A 24,316-nucleotide genomic window follows, 5' to 3' on the forward strand; every position below is an offset into this window, starting at 1 on the left:
CTAATCCAATACGACTAGTGTCCTTATAAAAAGAGAAGAGACACAGAGCCAGAGAGACACAGAAGGAAGATGGAAGCAGAAATTGGAGTTATACTGGCACAAGCCAAAGAATGCCTGGGACCACCAGAAGCTGGGAAAGACAAGAAAGGATCTTCCCCTGAGCCTTCAGAGCCGGTCGCAAACCACTTACACTACCCACCCCCCAAGGAAACAAACATGCCCAATTAAATTTGTACTTCAGATAAACAATGAGTAACTTTTCAGTGTACGTATGTCCCATGCAATATTTGGGTCATTCAAATTTAGCTGGGTGTCCTATACGCTTGTTTGTTGAATCTGGCCATCCTACCCTGAGGTCTAGTTAGGACTGGTGGCTAGAGTCGCTGCAGTCAAGGTGAGCATCAGACATTTGGGCCGCGGTGTCTGACAACCGCATATTTCGACCCCATGGAGATTGTTACTTACATGTTTATATTTGCGAAGCTTTTAAATCTAAAATATTGTACACACACCATAATTAGTTTCCACCGACAGGCATTTTCCAGAACAAATTAAATTAATGTAGTTTAGTTTTTTGATGGAGTCCCCAGGGTGGTGCAGAGAGTTAACACACTCAGTTGCTAACCAAAAGGTTGGAAGTTGGAGCCCACCCAGAAGCACCTCAGAAGAAAGTCCTGGCGATCTGCTTCCAAAAAATCAGCCATTGAAGACTATAGCTATGGGGCACAGTTTTACTCCAACGCACATGGGGTTGCCATAAGTAAGAGCTGATTCAGTGGCAAGCAGTTTCAATTTGTTGAGACATTTTCTATAAAGTTTTTTTTGTTTTGTTTTGTTTTTTACCATTTTCATTTTTATTTTACCAAAATTACTTTTACTGGGAACAATTATTTTCTGTGTAAATTTCACAACACAGATTTGGTTCATAGATCTTTTTTTTTACTTTTTGGTCCACAATGAGCTTGATCAAATACAGCTCCCTGCTGTTTTGAGTGTCCTTTTATGGAATTATTTCTATCGAGTCCAACTGTCCTGAGCCAATGTTTACAGGTATCAACAGGGTTCTTCCGTCGGCTTTAAAATTCCCTAAACAATTTTACTATGTACAGCTTTAGCCATTATTACTTTGTGGTGATTAGTTCCACCAATAATTACATACATAAACTATTACAAGGGTGACAGTTTATATTTATTTCTCAGCCAATCCATGAAAAAAAATCGGGAGCAATTCCTTTCAGCAGTGCCTCGCTTGCTCTAAACAAACGTCCTCAGTCCTGGGTGCTCACTGGAATCACCTGGGCAGTTTTTAAAAGTACTGATGCCTGCACCCCACTCCAGAGTTTCGCGTTTCATCAATGCAGCTCAGCCAGGGGTATTTTTCAAAGCTTTCAGATGATTCTATGATGCAGCCAGGGTTAGAACACTGTTCTAAAAATCTACAGGTGCCCTGTCCAACAGAGTAGCCACTAGACACATGTTGTTATTTAAATTTAGACTGATTTAAATTAAAGAAAATTAAAATTCAGTTCCTCGGTTACGCCAGCCAGCACAGATAGAACATTTCTATCATCTCAGAAAGTTCTACCGGGCAGCGCTAGTCTAGAGTCTGGATGCCGGGTTCTCAGCCCAGGCTGCACAATAGAATCACCTGGGGAGTTTAAAAAGACCCCACAGCATCCCCCACCCCACCCCTACCCCCCACCAAACTAATTAAATCAGAATCTCTGGGGTGGGCCGCAGGCATTCATGTATTTAAAAGCTGTCCAAGTGATTCTATTGTGTAGCCTGGATTAGGAGCCCTGGGCTGCATGTTGGAGCCCTGGTGGCACAGTGGTTAAGAGCTCAGGCTGCTAACCAAAACGTCGGCAGTTCACATTCACCAGCTGCTCCTTGGAAACCTTGTGGGGCAGTTCTACTCTGTCCTATAGGGTCGCTATGAGTCGAAATCGACTTGATGGCAATGGGTTCAAGGCTGCATGTCAAGGAGCCCTGGTGGCGTGGTGGTTAAAGCAATTGACTGCTAACCGAAAGGTCGGTGGTTTAAAGCCACCAGCAGCTCCGCAGGAGAAAGATGTGGCAGTCTGCTTCTGTAGAGATTTTCTGCCTTGGAAACCCTATGGGGCTGCTATCAGCCCGAATCAACTCCACAACAGTGGGTTTGGTTTGGTTCAGTTCGGTTTGGTTTGGTTTGGTTTGGTTTGGTTTGGTTTGGTTTGGTTTGGTTTGGTTGGGGTTGAATGTCCCAAAGGGCAAAATGCATGGCCTCAGCAGAGGTACCTGGTCAGGGATCAGGGCGGCCTCCCTTAGTTTCTCTCCGAGAAGCCCAGAGTAAACATAAAGTTTTCCAGTGCCTGGGAAAGGATTCCAGCATCTGCGATTCCAGCATCCTGTCCAGCTGGGCTCGCTGACGTGCCTCCCATTCACAGCTGCGGAAATTCCTCGTACGTGCATTTAAAACCTGATTTGATTGACACAAAGTTGACCCACCCCTGCAGTTGGCACAGGGATTCCTCTGGCTGCCCCTGTCCCTGTGGGTGGGTGGAGTGCTGCGCAGTCTGGAGACATTCCCAGACCAAGGCTCTCCTCCTGAGGCATGGAGGGCTTCCCAAGACCCTCTCCAGGCCACCAGGCCAGTCTGCCCTAACGAGGTCACCCCAGTACTGCCAAGAGTCATCTGGGAAAACCTAGAAATGTCAGTTCCCCAGAAGCCATAGGGAAGAGAGTGGACATGAGGGTCAAGGAGGGGGAAAGAAGGGAGGTGAGAAAGAATAAAAGGAGAAAAAGGAGGAGGAAGGAAAACAAGCGAAGCAAGACACAAAAATGAGACAAAGGTGCAAAGTGAGCGCTGCAGACAATGAGGGAGGTATTGACGGGAAATCTAGAAACAGAGACAGTGTGGAGGTTAGAAGAGGGAGAGGCGGGGAGGGAGAGGGAGGCTGAGAGGGTGAACAGCCACAGAGGCCTACGGCTCATCGCCTGGACGAGGCTCCAGGGGGACGGCTAGTGGACTCACAGGAGACATGCCAGGACCCCCAGAAATGGAGGGGTGGCTGCGTGGGATTTGAGCCTTTAGTCAATGTAACCCACCATGCCTACCACACACATCTGTCTCCCTGTGTACTTCCTGGATGCTCTGTGACAGCCTGAGGGCAGTGACAGGTGTTTAATTCAAAATGTTCACTGAACTGAATTCACTGCGGTTTTTTGATTTTTTTATTTCCGTCTTGCTTTCAAAATTTAATATGTCGCATGCAGCGGCAGATTAACCAGTAAGCACGATATGCACCCGCTTGCGTTGAGCAAGGTACCACAGACTTGTGTTTACTTGCTAATCTGTGGTAAGCAATTTTACATGGGTTTCACCGCATCTTTGATGCGGTAGGGGCCCTGGTGGCACAGTGGCTAAGAGCTTGGCTGCTAACCATAAAGGTCAGCAGTTCAAATCTACCAGCCGCTCCTCGGAAACCCTATGGCGCAGTTCTACTCTGTCCTACAGGGTTGCTATGAGTCGGAATCAACTCGCTGGCAAAGGGTTGGTTGGTTGGTTGGTTGGTTGATGTGGTGGGAAACAGGTGAAATTTTCCACTGCAGATTGGTGGGAAGGCACAGCCGGACCCTTGCATACCTTGCTTATTGGGTAATACGACCCGGAATGGTTGCTCTTGTCACTTCCTATTTTGTTTCTTCCTTTTACAGCTTCACAGTTTTTAATCTTTGATTCTTTTCTCACATTTCACATATACAGCAAATGTACTTTGGCATCTAATTATGGGGAGCATTACCAGATACCTCACAGGTAACCTGCCCTCTTCCCACAGCTCCAAACTGGTGTACCCTCACGCACCCTACATTCCAGCAAATGGCTATGGAGGCCACGTAGCCCGCTTGCTCCTAAAATGAAGTCAAAATTCCACACCTGACTGTTGTTTTGGAAACCTCTGACAGTCTTCAGATATTTATGAATGTAAGTTTAAATTTAAATTTAGTTTAATTAAAATTTAATATTTAATTGCTGGAAATGCAAAATTAAGATACATGCTTGGGAAAATAGAAAACTGTATTGAAATAGTTACAAGAAAGAAGTTTTTGGTAAATTGGTAAGTTTAGTGAATTAGATGTTCGAGGAACTGGTTTTCAGCAAACTGGTTTTGCAGTGAACTGGGCATGTGGGGTACTGATTTCAGGGAGCTGGCTGCCCCCCAGGAGCTAAAGAATAACCCACGGAGGCCAACAGGAGGCCCTAAGGTGCAATGCCCCACCTCCACTGTGACCTCTAGCCCACTGGGCCAGGATAGCCCAATTGTGACTCTGGCCTACTCTCACCCTGAGGACCAGCCTGGCACTTGAATTGATCAGAAATATGTTCAGGAACCCTGCTCACATGCTGCCTTTGTGGTCTTAGAAATCTCCCGCTGGGCCTGGAAAATGCTGAATGTGATAATAAAAATTAAACATGCATTTCTTCCATCTGCCCTGTAGTAACCAGACTCTCCAGCCTTTGTCTCACTCAGCTCTCTCAACTCCAGCATAACCAAGGGAACTGAACTCTCCAGAAATGTCCAGCACCCTCCTGGGGCTTCCAGGTGCATCCAAGAGGCACGAAGGGCTCAGCATGAGCACATCACAAAGACCTGCCCTCCAATCCCAGCTCCACCAGCACAAACCTTTGGGAACATTACCCAATCTCTTGGAGCCTCAGTTTCCCCATGCATAATGAAATTACAGTAATAATAATACCTACCCAATTAAAAAAAGACACTGTATATAAAGACTCAGCAAAGGGCTAGCCACTCAACTAAGCTCTAGGTAAGCACTGCTGTTGTGGCTATGCCTACTCCCTGGAGCACACAACATCTGTGCCAACATGTGGACACCTGATTCTAGCTTATTTTCCCTTCCCTGCAGCCTGGCAGCTCTTATATTGACCCCTGGGTGACTTCCTGGGGCTGCAGCCAGTCTTCTCCCCAACATCTACCCCTGGATCAGGCCCACAGAGGCAGGTTCTGAGTTGAAACGCTAGCCCTCAGGTACATCCAAGTCCCTAGGGGAGCCAGGAAGAGGCTCCAGGCTGGGATTCTGGAATCTGCATCCACCTTCAGGCCTCAGAGCACCCCTTCCTCACCCGTCTCACCTGTTCCTCCCCATCGTCTCATGGTCTTTGACCACCACATGAAGCTCAGAGCCCTGGTCCAGGGGGATGCCCTTGAGGTCCCACTCGAAGCCCTGGAAGAAAACGAGAAAAGGCATCTTAACCTGTGGCCTCCAAGGAGAAAGGACTGTGTCTAGTTAACCCTCATTCCCCAGGGCACTGAGCAGGCATCCATGAGTGATGCTGGTGGATGGGTGGGAGGGTTGGTGGACGAATGGATGGATGGAAGGATGGAGGGATGGAGGGATGGAGGGATGGAGGGATGGAGGGATGGATGGGTGGATGGGTGGATAGTTGAATACCAGGGTCCCAGGGTTTCAGAGATGGCAGTGAGAACACAAGGCAGTGGAAGAGAGAAGAGGTCAGATTCCCAAGGCCCCCTTCCCCCAACTCAATTCCAACCAGTCCCCAAGAAGCCAGGCTGGGGGCACAACTAGAGAAAATGCCAGGTAACTCTGCAGGGTCCTTAAGATGCACGTGGTCGTCCAGAAGCCAGGCTGGTGGGCAGCATGGATTAGTGCCTTTTTGGGAAGTTCTAGCCAGGGACCCATGATCCTCCTGAGAGCCAAGGCTCACCTGCGCATCCTGACCCCCTCCACGCAACGCTGCCAGGGCGTCCAAAGGACAACACAAGGAGCCACATGCAGAGAGGCGGAGGAAAGGGAAGAGGTCACAGGAGCTCTAGGAGGACCTGGTTAATCAGGGAGGGCAGAGGGGAGGAGGTGAGATTTGAGCAGGGAGACCGGCCTGTGTGAGGGAGACAAGGCAGGCAGGAGTGGCCAGAGCTGACGGAAAAGGGACAAAGGGCCTCTTGCTCCTTCCCATCCCACACCACATGCCAGGGTCGATGCCTCTATTTACCTGGCCGGCCAGGCCACAACCCTCTTCCCAGGTTCCTAGAGCCAGAGGGATTTAGTTGGCTCGTTGGACCTCCAGCCTCTCCTCTCCTTCATGATACCACAGAGAAAGCCACCTCCCAGGGGCCCCCTGACCTGTCCCTGCAGAGGCAGTAGAAGGAGAAGAGGAGACAGGGTGAAAGTACACACATACCTCATTCCACACAGGGTTCACGCTGTTCTTGATGACCTTAGTTCTCTTCTTCACCCCTAGGAAAGACACAAGGAGAGTGCTGAGAGACATATCCCACCCTTGCACCTTCCACCGAGTTAGGTTCTGAGACGCTCACAGCAGCTCCCCACCTGCTAAGGGAGACCTCACAAAGCCAACCTGTCCCCTGAGAATCCTGCCCAGACAGCTGGCCTCAGCAGGTGCCCCAGCACCAATCACGCAGCTTCTCTCTCCGCTGGAGGCCAAGGAACACAAGCCCAGTCAGGAGGTGTTTAAAAGAAAACACCCAGGCTGACTCTTCTCCAGGGGCTTGTTACTATCATTCCTGACTTTTAAATAAAAATTTTAAATGTAAATTTTCTGATTGTAACAAATGAGTGATCGTAGAAAATATTCCATTTCTCTTTTTAAAAATTCACCTTCACATACTGTATGATTCCACTTCTATGAAATGTCCAGAATAGGACCATAGTGACAAAAAGTAGATTAGTGGTTGCCAGGGGCTGGGGGAGGCTGGCACGGAGAGTGATTACTAATGGATACAGCGTTTCATTTTGGAGTGATGAAAACGTTCTGGAATTAGACAGTGATGATGGTTGCACAAAACTGTGAATATACTAAAAACCAGCTAAACTGTACACTTTTAAATGGCTAAAAGGGTGAATCTTATCTTACACGAATTTTTTTCTAAATTTTACTTATTTTGTTGTTGAGAATATACACAGCAAAACACACCAATTCAACAGTTTCTACATGTACAATTTAGTGACACTGATTACATTCTCTGAGTTAGGCAACCATTCTCACTGTACTTTTCTGTTTCTTCCTCATTAACATAAACTCACTGCCCCTTAAGGTTCTTATCTAATCTTTCGAGTTGCTCTTGTCAACTTGATCCCATACAGATAGTTCTGAAAAGAGCATAATGCTCAAGACAGACATTTTTTACTAGTTAACCTACACTATTGTTTGGTTTTAAGAAGCTCAGGGGATATTTTTGGTTTAAGGCTTAAAAGTTATCTCAAGGCAATAGTTTCAGGGGTTCATCCACCCTCCATGGCTCCAGAAAGTCTACAGTCCGTGAGACTTTTAAATTCTATTCTGCATTTTCCCCCTTTTGATCAGGATTCTTCTATGGAATCTTTGATCAAAATGTTCAGTAATGGTAGCCATACACCATCCAGTTCTTCTGGTCTCATCACAAAGGAGACAGTTGTTCATGAAAGCAATTAGCCACACATTCCATGTCCTCCTCCTACTTATGACTCTCCTTCTTCCCTTGTTGTTCCAGGTGAATAGAGACCAATTGTTTGATCCTTGGGTAGCTGCTTGCAAGCTTTTAAGACCCCAGACACTACAGAACTAACTAGGAAGAAGAACAGTAGCACTGAACACATTATTAGGCCAATTAACTGGGAAGTCCCATGAAATCATGACCCTAAACCTCCAAACCAAGGAACCAAATCCCATGAGGTGTTTGGTTGTACATAAGCAGCATTAGCAGCTACTCTTTTTGTTGCTGTTGTTGTTGTTGTAAATATATCTAACCACACAACTTTTGTCAATTAAACCTTTTACAAGTGTACATCTTATTGACAGCAATTACAATAATCGGCTGTGCAACCTTACCCTTAAATCAATGCGATTTTTCCATCACGGTTCACCCCTCTTTTCTACTCCCTCCCTCCCACCCCAGGTAACCACTAATAAACTTTGGTCTCTATACTTTTGCCTTTTCTTGTCTTTTAGTATAACTGAGGTCATACAGTATTTGTCCTCTTGTGATCGGTTTATTTCACTCAGCATGATGTCTTCAAGCTCCATCCGTACTGCAGCATGTATCAAGACTTCATTTCTCCTACTGGCTGAATAGTATTCCATCGTATGTATGTTCCACATTTTGTTTATCCATTCATCTGTTGATGGGCATCTAGGTGGTTTCCACCTTTTGGCTATTGTGAATAGTGCTGCAATGAACATTGGTGTACAAGTCTCTTTTTGAATCTCTGCTTTCAAGTCTTTTGGGTATATACCTAGAAGTGGATATGTTACGTGAATTTTATCTTAATTTTTAAAAATTCCCCTCACCAGCTAAACCAAAGCTAAGAAGTTTCCTGAATACAATCAAACACTTCGAGGGACAGAGTAGCAGGGGTGGGGGTCTGAGGACCATGCTTTCAGGGGACATCTAGTCAATTGGCATAACAAAGCTTATTAAGAAAAAGTTCTGCATCCTACTTTGGTGAGTGGCGTCTGGGGTCTTAAAAGCTAGCAAGCGGCCATCTAAGATGAATCAATTGGTCCCAACCACCCAGAGTAAAGGGAAACAAAGAACACCAAAGACACAAGGAAAGTATTAGCCCAAGAGACAGAAAGGGCCATATAGACCAGAGACTTCAACATCCTGAGACCAGAACTGGATGGTGCCCGGCTACCACCAATGACCACCCTGACAGGGAACACAACAGAGAGTCCCTGATGGAGTGGGGGAAGGGTAGGATGCAGAACTCAAATTCTAGTAAAAAGACCAGACTTAATGGTGTGACTAAGACTGGAGGAACCCCAGAAAGTATGCCCCTGGACTCTCTGTCAACCCAGAACTAAAACAATTCCCAAGGCCAACTCTTCAGACTAAGATTAGACTGGACTATGGGACATAAAATGATACTTGTGAAGAGTTGCTTCTTAGCTCAAGTAGATACACGAGACTAAATGGGCAGCTCCTGTCCAGAGGCGACATGAGAAGGCAGAGAGGGTGAGAAGCTGGATGAACGGACACGGGAAACCCGGGGTGGAAAGGAAGAGTGTGCTGCCACGGTATAGGGAGAGCAGTTAGGGTCACAAAACAATGTACATATAAATTTTTGTATGAGAGACTAACTTGAATTGTAAATTTTCATTTAAAGCAAAACAATTACAAAAAAAAAATTCCCCTTACCCTTTAAAGGGTCTGTCTGAAGCCGGCTGTCCTCAAGCACCTTATTTGGCACATAAGGGCTGGGCCAAGAAAATGTAGAATGGCTTTGGGGTAGATAACAAGGAAGAATACTGCAGTGGTTGAGACCTGACCCACACTGCCCTGGACGACAGATAGCAGGAGCTTCCTCTGCAGCCATGGGCATGAAGAGGTGGATACCTGTTTCTGGTGCTTTAGGGCAGGCGAGCCTTGAAGGGAAGACAGTGAAGAGAGATACACAGGAAACCTCCTCCTAATGGCAGGCTCTATGACTCTGAGCAAGGAGATCATTTCACAAAAGAGCCTGGCGTTGGGAGGAAGGGGCCTGGGTTGCAGCCCCTGGTCCATTGTGGACCCCGCACAAGTGCATTCCTCTCTCTCTGGGTAATCCCCAGAACAAGAAGTTTGGACCAACTCTTCTGACTGCCCTCCTTCAGGGGCCACCAAATGGGCTGACAGGATCAGAGTGAGAAGTGTCCCATGAAGCACAGCAGGGAGACCTTCCTTTCCAAGAAGACAAACTTACCCACTGAGAGAAAGAACTATCGGCCCAAAAAGAAAAGTCACTTAATTATGTTTTGTTCTGCACTGTTTTGCATTAAGACAGGTATAGAAAGGGCTAGAAGTGTTGACTTTTCCAGTAGGCATCAGGAACGGAAATGATTCAGTGCTCACTGGATATTTGAAAGTGTTCAACCAGACACATAACTTTTATTTGGGTTGGATCTTTAAGATTACCCAGTTCTACCTCCACTGTGAAAGGCTGAAATGAGAAGTCTTTGGTCTCCAGCTGGTCTGCTCCAGGGAAAGGGACCTCACACCTTTCTGTTTTTAGACAGTCCTGCCTGGGCCATGGAGTCTCTGAGTAGTGCAAACCGGTAAGGCACTCAGCTGCTAACTAAAAGGCTGGCAGTTAGAGTACACTCAGAGGTGCCTCCAGAGAACAGCCTGCTGATCCACTTCCAAAAAATCACTCACTGAAAACCTTATGGAGCACAGTTCTACTGTGACACACATGGGGTCTTCATGAGTTGGAACTGACTCCATGGCAACTGGTTTGGCCTGGACTGTGACAGTCCCTCTACCCTCCGGAAACTTCTCTCAGGACCCCGAGTCTTCCCCCCAAGCTGAGCATTGTCCAGTGACTTACCCTGTTCCCTTGAGGAGCAGGCTCCTGTGGGGTCGTCCCCCACCCTGACCAGTTTCAGAGTATGGAAGAGAAGAGGAGGAAGCCAGAGAGGGGTCAAGGATGCAAGCAAAGTTTGTGGAAGGGTGTGGAGGAGAGAAACAAGCAGAGAAAGAAAGAACAAAGGAAAAACGTGGAGAAAGGAACATCTGAAGGAGACAGGCAAAGAGGGGCTCAGTAGATTCTACAGCAATTATGTTGAAAATCGTTCAGCCTACTCGAGTCCCCCTAGAGATTCTGATAAACCTTCCCTCCAGTAGGAGAGGGTGAACTCGCAACTCCTCCTCATTCCTGTTGCAAATCACTGATGTTGGAAAAGAATGTGGACTTTAGAATGACAGACCATGACAGAACATTTATTTGCTGTGAAACCTCAGGACAGCAAGTCCTCACATTTTTGGTCCCGGGGCTCCTTCACACTCTTAAAAAGTACTGAGGATCCCAAAGAGCTTTTATCTAGGTGGGCCGTACCTATCGATATTTACTGTGTTAGAAATTAAAATAGACATTTAAAAATATTTATTTAGTAATTAATTTCAAACTAACAATAATAAACCCATGACATGTTAACATAAATGACATATTTTGATGAAAAATAATTACAATTTCCAAAACAAAGGAAAATAGTGAGAAAAGTGGCACTGTTTTATAATTCTGGAAATCTCTGTAATGCCTGGTTGGATGTGTCTTACTTCTGTATTCAGTCTGTTGAGATGTCTCGTTTGGGTTGAAGTCTATGAAAAATAAGTTCCAGCCAGATATGTAGTTAGAAAAGGAGGTGTATTTTAATAAACTTTTAGACAGTAATGGCTATCCTACTTTGATACTATACCAAAAGTCAACAAGTGCTATTTCTTAAACTTAAAGGTTAGTTGCACTACGAAATCTGTTTCAGGGAACACCGTAAGACTGTATAATGGCTGTGTGTCAGTGGATAGAGGGGGTGGAAGGAGGCACGATTAGGGGTGGGAGGAGGTGTCCTGGGAGGGGCATCTGTTATCTTCTCGATATTCGTCTAAGCCTGCCTTGGCTGAATCACTCTGAATCCCTTTGTGTGCCATGTTAGTATGGCTCCAGCAGGTGTTAGACACATACCTTTGGAGTCATTCAAATAACAGCCACAGACACTGACTGTGTGACCTTACGTAGGTCTCATAACCTCTCTAGGCCTCAGTTCCCTCAGCAGTAAACTGATAATAATAAGAGTGTCTACCGTACAGAGTCTTGAGTGGACATGAGATGCAAGTTAAGTGTTCACTTTCCCTCTCCTATCACAGGTCAGCTTCCCATGACTTACAGAAGTAACACAGAAAATTCCATCTGCAGCCTCTCCTGAACTGTCCACTAGGAAACTCATTTCCTAAGGATCCCAGCTAGCATTAATTGAGCACTATCTGTATGCCAAACTCTCTACTAAGTGTCTTTTAAATCTTTTCCACTTCCTGTCTTCCCTGAGATGAGGACAACAAAGGCCCTTGACAAGACTTCACTAAGTCCTGTTTAGGACAGCCAACTCTGGGACCCTCTCAATGTCATGAAGTGGGGGCGGGGGGTCCCAAAGAGGAGCAAGAAAGAAATGAAACATTAACCCAGCACAGTCACATGATTTACAGATGCCAAGGAAGAGGAAGGCACGTTGCTAATCTGGAAGCAGTTAAGAACACAGTTCCTTCCTTGTCCTGTATTTAGACCTGTCCTGTTCCTGAAAATTAATTTCGTCCTTGGGAGATGCGGCTTTATGTGAGTCATTTCACAGACTCGATAGTTAAAGACACAGGCAAGCCCACCACTCATGCTGGGGTGCGGGTAAGGCGACTATGCCCTCTCCCCAGACTGCTCTTCAAAACTGGGGGCCAGCAGGCATCTGTGAGAATCATACTGAAGCCCAGAATATTCCTCCAGACTGAGGGACACAGTGAAGAAGAGTGCACCCACCAGGAAGGTCTCTTCCGTCCCCCCACTGAAATCCTTCACTTGGTTCCCCATGCCCACACACTTCCACCCCACCCCAGACTCTTGGACCAAAGTCTCCCATTGCATTGTTGTTTTGTTGTTAGGTGCTGTCAAGTCGGTTCCGACTCATAGCGACCCTACAGGACAGTACAGAACTGTCCCATAGGGTTTCAAGGAGCAGCTGGTGGATTTGAACTCCTGACCTTTTGGTTGGCAGCCAAGCTCTTAACCACTACGCCACCATTGCATTAAGGTGGTGTTTTTCAAACTGCCCACTGGGACCCATAAATGGGCCATAACATCAACTGAGTTGACCAATATATCTTTTTAAAGACAGAATAGACTAGGAAAGAAAATTTCAGTGCATCTTTCATAGTAAGAGTGAATATTATTACTTGAAACATTTGGCTATGTTTTCACATATACATTTATGTACATGTACCGAGTCTTGATATAACCTAATATCTATCCATAGAGCGTTGATTAAATGAGTTACAGGGAGCTATTTAAAAAGGTTATGTGGAAGAATAGTTACTGACATAGAAAAATGCCCCTGGTTTACGGTTGAGTGAAAATATAAATATGCAAACATTTGAAAAACAAAATCTGGGGTGGGATTACCTTTAGGGAGGAAGGTGAGGGAGCTCTCGGGACTTCTGGGGGGAGGCGTTGCCAAGGTTCTTTTCTTGACCTGAGTGATACTACGTGGATGTACACTTCATAATTTATCCATTAAAGCAGGGTTCTTAATCAGGACACTATTAACATTTGGGGCTGGATAATTCTTTGTGGTCGGGGGTGTCCTGTGCTTTGTAGGGAGTTTAGCAGCAACCCTGGCCTCTACCCACTAGATTTCTAGTAGCACACACAACTCCCCCACTGTGACTTGACAATCAAAAATGTCTCCAGACATTGCCAAATGTCCCCTGGGGAAAACTGCCCCCACTGAGAACCACTGCACTGAAGCATACATTTATATTTTACGTATTTTTTGCATATTAAATTTCACAGTTAAAATTGTTTTTAAAAAGGAAAAAACATTCTCCAAATCTTGGAGGAAAGATACACATTGTTAATAAGTTCATTCAAAGAGGTGGGATTGGGGACTATTTTTTACTTTTGCTTCATGTCTATCTAAAAAAAAAACCATTTATTACATTGAGTACATATTATGTTCACAAAAAAGAAAGGAACTTTCAATTTTTAAGTCACTTTTCATGTGTAAAAAGCCAGGTTCAGAGAGCCCAGTGTCCCTGCATCTGCCCTTCCCTACACAAGTGAGTCACATCTGTCCCTCAGGAGTGTTTCCTGAGGACAGGCACCCTCTCTGCCTTTAGACCCAGCGCACCATAGGGCAAGGCTGGCCGCCTTCCCATCTTGCAGAGGCTCTATAAGTTCCCCCCAGGCTCTTGCCCTAAGTCTAGAGACTTCCAGAAGACAGAGGACAGGGGAGGAGGGGGCAGGGAGTGGGGATGGCTCGAGGGACTTGGGGAGGAAGAGTGGACCTAATGGGATGAGGGTGGGGAGGGGTCAGTATGTTCTGGGGTTTCTGGTGGGTGGGCTGGGGGGTGAATCAGGGGAGAAATTCATCAAGTGGGGGACACAGGAGACCCAGGCTTCCAGGAAATAAGACATTTGAGCTCCAAGGGAACAGGGATTTTGTTTTGTTCTTGGATACATCCCCAACTCCTAAAACAGTACCTGGCACATAGTAGGTGTTCAATAAAAATTTTTTCAATGAACTAAATGAGTGAATGAATGGACATATACAATCACATTATGGGGTGGGAAATGGGCAGGACACAAGAGAGATACAGACTAAATGCTATAAAAATGAACTGCTCATTCACAAAGACCAGCAGTCAAAAAAGATCTACCATGGCCCAGGTTCTGGAACACAAGAACAAAGGAATGACCAGTATTCATTAGTAGCCTCCTCCCTGAGGCCCTTAGTTGGGGAAGTCAGAAAAGCGTCCTCAGAGTCCAGCCCCCCAGAGCTCACAGCCTATTTTAGGAGGCAGGTCCTGAAATTACATCCGAGGCTGGAACGCCCAGGGAACAACTGCAAGGGAAGTGTGGCCAGCCCCGGCCCATGCATTTGGGGCGCTGTGTGGGAGCTGAGCACACGGTGCAGGCTGGCTTCTCTCAAGCAGGCCACAGCCCATCTGAGACGTGAGGGAGTTGGATTCAGTGGTCCTCAACCCTGGCTGCATATTCAACTCACCTGCAGATGTTTTAGAAACACCTGTGCCTGGGCTCCACCCTAGAAGGAGTTCCTGGGTGCCACAAACAGTTAAGCGCTCAACTAGCTGAAAGGCTGTTGGTTCAAATCCATCCAGAGGTATCTCAAAAGACAGGCTTGGCAATCTGCTTCTGAAAAGGTTACAGCCTTGAAAAACCTATTGAGTGCAGTTCTACCGTGCACACATGGGATCGCTATGAGTCAGAATTGACTCAACGACAACAATAACCCAAAAATACCTGGGCCACTCCCAGAGGTTTACTTAGCTTCAAGAGAGGGGGGCAGGGAAGTTGGTAACAGTCCTTTTTGAAGCTTCCCAGGTGATTCTGATGGGCAGCCAGCGTTGACAACCTCAGACTTGGTGCTCTGGATTGGATCCTAATGGCCTCCCTCCTCAGACCAAAGTCTACCCTGAACACCCTTTAGAGAGGGAGCACATTAATTTCAACTTTCCCCACGTCTCAAACAAATTTTTCTAATCGCTTTTAAAAAATTACCTACAGCAGGTATTTGTTAAAATGCCAACTCCTGGGTCACTTTCCAGACCTGCTGGATGGAAATCTCTACAAATGGGAACCCCAGAATCTATGTTTTAAACCTACCCTCCCCACCCCCCGACTGCATGAGGCTCCCAGGCTCATCTGGAGGGCGGTCAGAGGCTGGGCCAGAAAGGCACAGACTCCACAGAGCACCTGCTTACACTCAGCACTGGAGCACCAAGCTGAATAGGATAGGTTGCTGCTCTCAGGAGTCCTGAGGGAGGGAGACCCTGTGTACAAGCTACCTACCGGGCACAGCCAGCTGTGGAGAGTACTCTAGCTGACCTCGCAAGGTGCTGTTACATCCACAGAGGAGAGACTAAGGACAGCCAGGGGACTCCTGGGTGCCTTCATGAAGAAGGTGGCATTACAACTGGGCTTTTAAAGACAAACAGATTTGAGTCATTGGAGATGGCTACATTCTACTCTGTTTCAAGGGTGCTAGGGGCTCATCCATGCAAATAAATAAGAAAGCATTGTGAAGAGGGGGAGTGCAGAGGTTTTGAGGGAACAGAGGCTGCACATGCTCGAAGTACCTGGGCCAGGACAGCAGTCAAGAGGGGCCTAAACAGATTCCATCACCTGCCTGACTCAGCACTGCCCACTCCAAGCACTGGCAGTTCCCTGCCATGACCACTGACCTGGATACATCATTTAACTCCCCGCTCCCCACCTCTGTGTCCTTATCTGCAGAATGGGGATATTCATAGCTATCTACCACAAGACTGAACCCGGGAAAGAGCTGTGAAAGCGCCCAAAAGAGTAGTTTCAGAGTCTACACCCAGCTGACGTGGCACTGGGGCTCAGTGTCCTTAGGGCATTTCTTTTCCAGCCCGTGACGGCTCCACAACTTCTCTCCAGGAATGACAAGCAGCATCTGATGGGCAGAGGAGAGCTACAAACGTTTGCATCTGTCTAGTGAGAACCCAGGCACGTCACCAGTTCACGGAAATAGCAACGTTTTCTCAATTTTTGATTCACACTTTTCAAGAAAAGAGGAATAAAAAGCAACCATAAAAAGGATTGAAGTCCCGAGACACGCTGTGACATGGATGATCCTTGAAAATGTTATGCTAAGGGAAATAAGCCAGTCACAAAACGACAGATATTGTATGGTTCCATTTATATGAAATATCTAGGATAGGCAAATCCATAGAGAAAAAAGTAGGTTACAGGTCACCAGGGGCCAGAGGTGGAGAGGCGTGGGGAATGATAATTGATGGGTACAGGGTGTCTGTTTGGGGTGATGAAAACTTTTAGAAATAGACAACGGGGAAGGTTGCACAACATTGTGAATGTAATTAATGCCCCAGAATTGCACACTTAAAATGGTTAAAATTTTATATATGTGTTCAATTTTTATATATATATATACAATTTATATTATATATAATGGTTTTATATACATATATATAAAACCACAATAAATGTTTTTAAAGGAATAAAATGTAAATTGTCCCATAACAAAGAACAAAAATTACACAGAGGTCTCACTTTGCCAAACTGTGTCTTTCAACCTTCATTATCATTATTTTGGGGGTGCTTGGGGAGTTGATGAACAGAGCCCTGGTGGTGCAGTGGTTAAGCACTCGGCTACTAACTGAAAGGTCGGCAGTTCAAACCCATCTGTTGCTCCATGGGAGAAAGACATGGCAGTCTGCTTCTATAAAGATTAGTTTTGGAAACCCTATGGGGCATTTCTACTCTGTCCTATAGGGTCGCTGTGAGTCAGAATCGACTTGACGGCAATGCATTTTTTTGGTTGGGGAGGCGATGGAGATCATGGGGCAGAGCTAAAGACTCCCCTCGATGTCTCCCCACTATTTGCAAACCTCACAAAAACTCCAACCGCTTTTCCCTCTACATTCGACCATCTTTTGTGATATACGTATTTTCTAATTCCCAAAGTCACAGGGTACCTACCCCTCCTGGCTGAGGGAAAAACACTCTCCCCTCTCTTTGTTTATCTTTCTGTGCAGAACTTGAGTCCTGACTCACAGCTATTGTCCCTTCTCTTAACTTTGACAGATCCTTCCTCTTCCCTTTCCCCCTCCTGAGACACCTCCTCCCATGGGAATCTCTGCCGAGACGTGGAGGTTAAGGGTGCCTGGTGAGGAGCAAGTGGCATAGGGGAGAGTTGTTAAGTCCTTTGCGGCTCCAAACTGAGATGTCGTTAACAGCCGATGAGTCCGCCTGACTCACGGTGACCCCATGCACAGTGGAAAGAAACGCCGTATTGGATGAGACTATTGTGATCCATAGGGTTTTCACTGGATGATTTTTAGAAGTAGATTGCCAGGCCTTTCTTCCTAGCCCATCTTAATCTGAAAGCTCCGCTGAAACCTGTTCAGCATCATAGCAACATGCAAGCCTCCGCAGATGGGTGGGTGGTGGCTGTGCATGAAGTTCATCGGCCTGAGTGGAAGCTGGGTAAGTCCTGCTAGTCTAAATATTACATGCTGGTATGTAAGCTTCTTGAACTTGGAAAAACATTCTTGAAGCTCCTCAAAATCCCTTGTGTCAAGGCCAGAGCGGTCGCATTGTGTCCCTTTTCCTCCTGATTGAGAGAAGGCCCATATGGCCTACCTTCAATAAAGGATGGGTGAATGAATGAACGAAATAAAGCCACAACTTTCAAAGCACACTCTCCACGCAGCCAGTGTTTAAGTGGCCCTGATTCTTCTCTCCCTTCTGCACTCATGTTTCAACCCACCCGCATCCCCACTGCCAAGCCCTTTATTCCCTGAGGGTAACGGTCTTAGAAAAGTGTTAACCTTTGATATATTACGGCACTTTCAGTGTTCCAAAATTTCAAAGCAGTATGGCACGTGTTGTGCTCTGTTTCATCCTCATTGCCCCCTCAGCAGAAGGCAGGGCTGAGATTTCTGCGGCCAGAGGGAGAAACTCTGGCCTGGACAACGATTAGTGCCGGAGCGGGGACCGCAGACCCGACTGTGCCAGCGGAGGGTCGGGCGGTGCGGCCGCACAGGGGCAGCTGCCAGCGGGCTCTCACCTCGAAAAGTCAGGCTGGCGACAGGGTCGCTTCGCCGGTCCTTCTTCACACTGGGTAGGTTGCTGGCCCTCACCAGCAGGCAGCACAGCATGGCTCAGCGGCCCTAGGCGCTCAGAGGCGCGCGGACAGGGCGGGAGCGGGAGCACCAGGCAGCAGGCAGTGGCCAAGCAAGCGCCCGGCTCGCTGGCAGAGTGGGTGCAGCCGCGCCAAAGGAGGCTGTCGCCTTCGCCGCGCCTCGGCACAGAAGTCGCGGGCGCCCGGGCTCGCCGCCAGGAGGACACCGGACACTGCCTTGGTGGACTCCTCCCCCCTCGGCCTCCGCCCGGATCCGCCCTGCGCGTGGTGGGCGGGACAGGGGTCATCAGGGTGCCTGTGGGGGCGCTAGTCCCCCTGCCCCGCCCGTGCCCGCCCCGGGCCAGGAATGGAAGCGCCGCTGCTTGCAGTGCTCGGCCGCCCGGCCAGTCGGCCCTGCCCCGCGTGAGCCCACAGCGCGCCGGTGCCAATTTCTCCAACCGCCGCATGTCTGTGCGTTCGCTTCCCGCTGCGCCGAGCCCGGGCCGGCACACCGTGAGCGCTCAGAGAATGGGTGCCAAGCAGAAATCAGATCCAGAAGCAGCGGCGAGAGTGTGTCCGCGAGGAACTACAGGTTGGAGCGAGCGCCGAAGGAGGAGTGTGTCGAACCGCCGAGCGTGCGGTGCGCCCTGAGCTCCGGCCCCCGCGCCCCTTGCCTCTGCCCAATCCCGTCACTAGCCCTCAGAGCCTGTACTCTACCCTCCCGCTGTCTGCCCAGAGGGCCGTGCTGGGGGAGACCCCGAGAATCGAGCCCGCCCGAACCCGCCCCTCAGGCTTCTCCAGAGAAGCCTAGGGTCGCTAGTCTCCGGAAACGGAGGTCTGTGTCTTAATCACACTGCGTTCCCTGAAGCACGAACTCCCCTCACCCCACAATCTCTAGGCGCCCTCATCCCACAGTTGGGAACAATGCTTAGAGCGTGAGCCTTGAGCGTGACAGCCCTTAGCACGCTTTCACGTGTTATGCCTGGCTTCTTGTCAGCGTAAGAACTTTCTGATCATACGGGCCCTGGTTTTTCCCCCGCTATACCCCACCACTGCAGCACCTAGTACCGGGCAAGGCATTTCCCCTCCTCCTTCCTCCCAAGTCCTCACTAACCTCCATATACCCACCCCATACCCATACAGTCGACTCATGTCGACCCCACGTTTTACAGAGCAGAATTGCTCCATAGGATTTTCTTGGCGGTAATCTGTACTGAAGCAAATTGCCAGGCCTTTCTTCTGCGGTACTACCACCTTTAGGTTCGTAATCGGCTGCAAACTATCTGCGCCACCACCCAGGGACCTTCCACCAACCTCCATACTCAGCCTAAATTCACTGACTAGTTATTATTTCTGCTGCAAAAACTTTCAACTCCCTTTACGTTGTCTTATTTTGATAAATCATTTGCGTGTGGCTAAACAATAGATGGAGCCCTGGTGGTGCAGTGGTTAAGAGCTCTGCTGCTGACCAAAAGATCAGCAGTTGGAATCCACCAGCTGCTCCTTGGAAACCCTATGGGGCAGTTCTACTCTGTCCTATAGGTTCGCTATAAGGCAAAATCGACTCAACAGCAACGAGTTTTGCGCATGGGTGGATGGATAGATGATGGATGGATGATGGATGGATGGATGGATGGATGATGGATGGATGGAGGGGCAGGCAGACTCATGGTGAGCTTATGTGCAAGAGACCTAAACGTTGCGCGGTGCTGCATCATCCTCACAATCACCACAGTATTTGAGTCCATCGTTGCAGATATTGTGGCATCTCACCGAGGGTCTCCTACACCCTCATTGGCCCCCTGCTTCACCAAACATGATGTCCTCCTCCAGCAATTGATCCCTCTTGATGATGTGTCCAAAGCAACCAAGTCAGATATTGCTCTGTTGTGATCCATAAGTCTTCATTGGCTAATTTTTGGAAGTAGATTACCAGGCCTTTCTTCCTAGTCTGTCTTAATCTGGAAGCTCCACTGAAACCTGTCCACCATGGGTGACCCTGCTAGTATTTGAAATACCAATGGCATAGCTTCCAGCATCATAACAATATGTAAGCCACCACAGTACGGCAAACTGACTGAGATGGGTGGTAGGCTAAATCATAAAATTCCAGTTGCCGTTGAGTTGACTCTGACTCCTAGCAACCCTACAGGACAGAGTAGAACTGCCCTATAGGGTTTCCAAGGAGCAGCTGGTGGATTCAAACTACCAACCTTTTGGTTAGCCGCTGAGCTCTTAACCACTGCACCACCAGGGCTCCCCTGGTGAAGTCCAGCTCTCTACCAACTCCACATCTGCACTCTAACTTCTAAGCATGTTGGCGACTAACCCAGCTAAGCTGACCGATGTCACTTTAAATTCATGACCCCAAAACTCAAATGGACCCTTCCTGCTGCTGGGCCATCAGACATAGTTCAGTAGCCTCTTCAGTTTCCCATTCTCCTAGATGACTATTTCATCCTGTCTGTCCTCAAACGACCACAACCCATCACCTATCCCCACTCTCAGCTTGCTTCCTAGTTACTGAGAACAGAACTTCTCTGGCTCCCAAGGCCACTTCTAACCCCCATCAACATGTGTGCCCAAATACTTTGCCTTCTTTCCTGTTCCTAACTAACACAAAACTGGCACTTGGGCGCTAGATCTCCTCCGCTCTCACCCATACAGTGGCAAGACTCCAGTAATCCTCCCCCTCTCTCCTGCATTGTCAGCTTTCCCTGACGACTCGTTCATTCCATCTGCATGCAAACATGATGTTATTTTTCTTAATAAGACACCTCTTGACCTGACTCTCCTTCATCTACTAAGTCATTTCTTTCTTTTTACAACAATATCCTTTGAAAGAGTTGTCCATATTTTCTGTCTCCAACCTCTCTCTTCCATCCTCTGTCAAACCCACCCCAGTCATGCTTGCAACCCCACCACTCCACCAAAACTGCAAATCCTGTTAGCTCTCCTTCAAAATATATCCAGGATCCCACCATTTCTCACCATCTCCACTGTAACCATTGTAACGAAGAAAGGAGTGGCATGATCTGACGTGTTTTACCAGGATCACGCTGACTGGGTTTGAGAACAGACTGTTAGGGGCAAGGGCAGAAGCAGAAGACCTTTAAGGAGTCTATTGCAATGATTCAGGCAATGAAGAAGGTGGCTTGGACCGGGGTGATTGCAATGGAGATGGTGAGAAATGGTGGGATCCTGGATATATTTTGAAGGAGAGCTAACAGGATTTGCAGTTTGGGTGGAATGGTGGGGTTGCAAGCATGACTGGGGTGGGTTTGAAAGAGGATGGAGGAGAGAGATTGGAAACAGAGAATATTGACAACTCTTTCAAAGAATATTGTTGTAAAAAGAGAGAAATGACTTAGTAGATGAAGGTCAAGAAAGTGTCTTGTTAAGAAAAATAACATCATGTTTGTATACAGATGGAATGAACTAGCAGGCAGGTAAAGCGTGATAATGCAGACCGCCTACGGCTCCCATGTTACTCAGAGTAAATCCCAAAGTCCTTACTAGGAAAGTCATAACCCACACCCCTTGACCTCCTTGACCTCTTCTCCTGCCACTCTCCCCAGAACCCCACCTTCTTCAAGCAAGTTAACCATCTAGCTGTCTCCCAGCTTGGTCAGGCCAGTGACTGCCTCCGGGTCCTTCCTCGGAGCCAGGTTCCCTCTGGCTCTAATGCACTTCCCTCCACCGCTCCTCAACCCCATATCCACAAGGCTTATTCCCTCACTTCCTTCTGATATTCACTCAACTGTGACCTCCTCTGGCCCCCTAACTTAAAACTACAAATCGCCTATCCTCACTTTCCATCTCGCTTTCATGCTTTAGTTTGCTTTAGCACTGATCATTTTGTAATGAATGCTTCTTCATTTCCCATCTTTCCCGTTAGACTGTCTAATCCAAGGATGCAGGGATTTTTGTCCGTTCTGTTCACTGCTACATCCTCAGCACCTAAAACGGCACCTGGCACAAAGTAGGTGCTGCATAGCTATTATCAAAACCACTGAATGAAAGAATAAATGAATCAGTCACTTTTGAGCTGCTGAGACTTCTGCTAGGACCTGGGACTAAATCATACCCCTGCCCTCAGGGAGCTCACAGTCAGGGGATAGAGACAGCAGAGGAAGCCAACCACATCTAAAGGCACCTAAGAAGAGCTCTCAAGGAGAAGCAGAAGACACACAAAGGAGCCAGCTTTCTGACTGGTGTGGGGTGGGGGAACAGGAAGGAGAGAAGGAGTGTCTGAGGCGGTCCTCTCCCCAGGCTTAAAGCTTGTAATTTGCCCAGCATTCTTGGGCCCTCTTCTTCCTGACTCTACGCTTCTGCCTGGGTGACCTCACTCGCCCTCTTAATGAGCTGGGCACTTGTTGCCTCCCCAACATCCAGATGTCCTTCCTCCCTTCTAATGGAACTCAACTGTTCAAGTAGAACACCCAGCCCAGCTTCAGGGTGGATTTTGATTTATCTTCGTTCATCTCCTGCCTATTGGTCTAGTGAAGGACACATGTTTTTGCTCCACTGAAGGGACAGACTTATATTCCATGATTGGAGAAGCCCACCTCCCTCTCCTGCTTCATGTGAATAAGGAAGCATGTAGATCCGGTTGCCAATGAGCCCAAGGATGAAGCAGACACCAAGGATGGCAGACCAGAGAAATGTGGAGGCGGCCTGGGTCCAGAATGATACCATGGAGCTGTACACTTTATATGCCCGAAGCCTGCATGTCTTCAGACTTCCAGTTAGGTGAGCTCGTCAATTTACGTCTATTCATTATTTAACTCTATTTGAGCCAGGATTTTGGTTACTTGCAGCCTAAATCATGCTTACTGACACCCATGACTTTGGGTCAATGGGGCTTCCTCCCAAGGAGGCTTGTCTCTATGTGCCCACAGCATCCAAATGCCTCTTCTAGTCTTACCACCACCATCTCCTGCCTGGGCCACTGTGGGACCTTCCAGGTGGTCACCTCACAGTCACTCTGCTCCACTCTGGTCTATTATCTATGCTGTAGCCAGTTGATCTTAAAACAAATATGAGCTGATCATATTTGTTTTATACAATATGATATGATCAGTTTCCCCTGTTGGAAACCCCTGAAAGGCCTCCTATGCTCTGGAATAAACCCTGGTCCCTTACCTTGGCCCACAGGTAAGGCCTCTCACCCCCTGGCTCTCTGAGCTCCAGCTCCAGTGTCTTCTCAGTTCCTGGAACATGCCCAGCTTCCTCCCAACTCCAAGCTCTGCTATCCCCTCCGTCTGCAACTGTCTTCCCTTCCCTCTTTGCAGGGCCACCTCCATTCATCCTTCATGCCTCAATTTTAACACCACTTCCCCAGGGAAGCCATCCCTGACCTCCCAGTCTAGTTCAGGTCCCTCTGGCAAATAGCCACATAGCAATACTTCTTCCATGGCCATCAAGTGGTTTCCAACTCTTAGGTACGCTATAGGACAGAGTAGAACTGCCCCATAGTGTTTCCAAGGGTTCGAACTGCCGACCGTTTGGTTAGCAGCTGAGCTCTTAACCACTGTGACACCAGGGCTCCACAATACTTCTCAGCACACATCAAAACTACGATGCATAACAATTTGTGTAATTACTTACTTAATGTCTACCTCCCTAGCTAGACTATGGAGTCAGTCAATGAGGGGAGAAACTGAGGCTGTCTTAGTCACCCAGGTATGCCCAGAGCTAGCTTGGAGCTGTGTAGTGGACACTGAACTTAGCTCCCTAATGTCCGCTCCACCCCATGATGAGTCTAAGCCAGTGGTTCTCAAAGAGGATAGTACTGCCCCCTAGGGGAAATTTTGGATATTATTTTTAATTGTCACAATGATTTCGTGGCTTTGCTCCTTCCCCCTACCCACACCCCATCCTGCCCCAGTCCCTGCCCCGGTCCATCAGAGTCAGCACAGGAAATCTACCCGGGGGTTATCTAGCATTTCCAGAGGAACATTCCCAGGGACTTTCACAAACACTTGGCTTGTATCCAAGGAACAGTGGATCCACACACCTGTTCTGCAAACCAGAAAAGCAACAGCTGGTGGCCTGATCCCTGCACACTTCCCGAGGCCTCTTTCTCACCCAACCTCCAACTTCCCTGGCCTCGCTGCTGTTCACTGCCCAGGACTTCTCCCTAAACAGACATTT

The 24,316-nt window shown here is 47.7% G+C and overlaps 1 protein-coding gene across 14 annotated transcripts in view; it reads right to left on the reverse strand.

Annotated features, from left to right (window-relative positions):
- The window catches only part of DYSF (dysferlin), a 247,256-nt gene that overhangs the window by 215,089 nt on the left and 7,851 nt on the right, over positions 1-24,316 (reverse strand). For 7 of the 14 annotated variants that reach the window (XM_004369222.1, XM_004369218.1, XM_004369220.1 and 4 more), the window contains exons 1-3: positions 18,107-18,351; positions 6,200-6,255; positions 5,132-5,223 (exon numbers count right to left, since the gene is read on the reverse strand). In XM_004369222.1, the coding sequence (XP_004369279.1) occupies positions 5,132-5,223; positions 6,200-6,255; positions 18,107-18,197 (239 nt within the window). In that variant the 5' untranslated portion in view covers positions 18,198-18,351. Of the gene's footprint in view, positions 1-5,131; positions 5,224-6,199; positions 6,256-18,106; positions 18,352-24,316 lie in introns of those variants that run through there. The other 7 variants (XM_004369223.1, XM_004369219.1, XM_004369221.1 and 4 more) reach the window with 1 other exon arrangement.

The sequence above is a fragment of the Trichechus manatus genome, unplaced genomic scaffold (assembly GCF_000243295.1).
Source record: "Trichechus manatus latirostris isolate Lorelei unplaced genomic scaffold, TriManLat1.0 scaffold00004, whole genome shotgun sequence".
Taxonomy (NCBI): domain Eukaryota; kingdom Metazoa; phylum Chordata; class Mammalia; order Sirenia; family Trichechidae; genus Trichechus; species Trichechus manatus.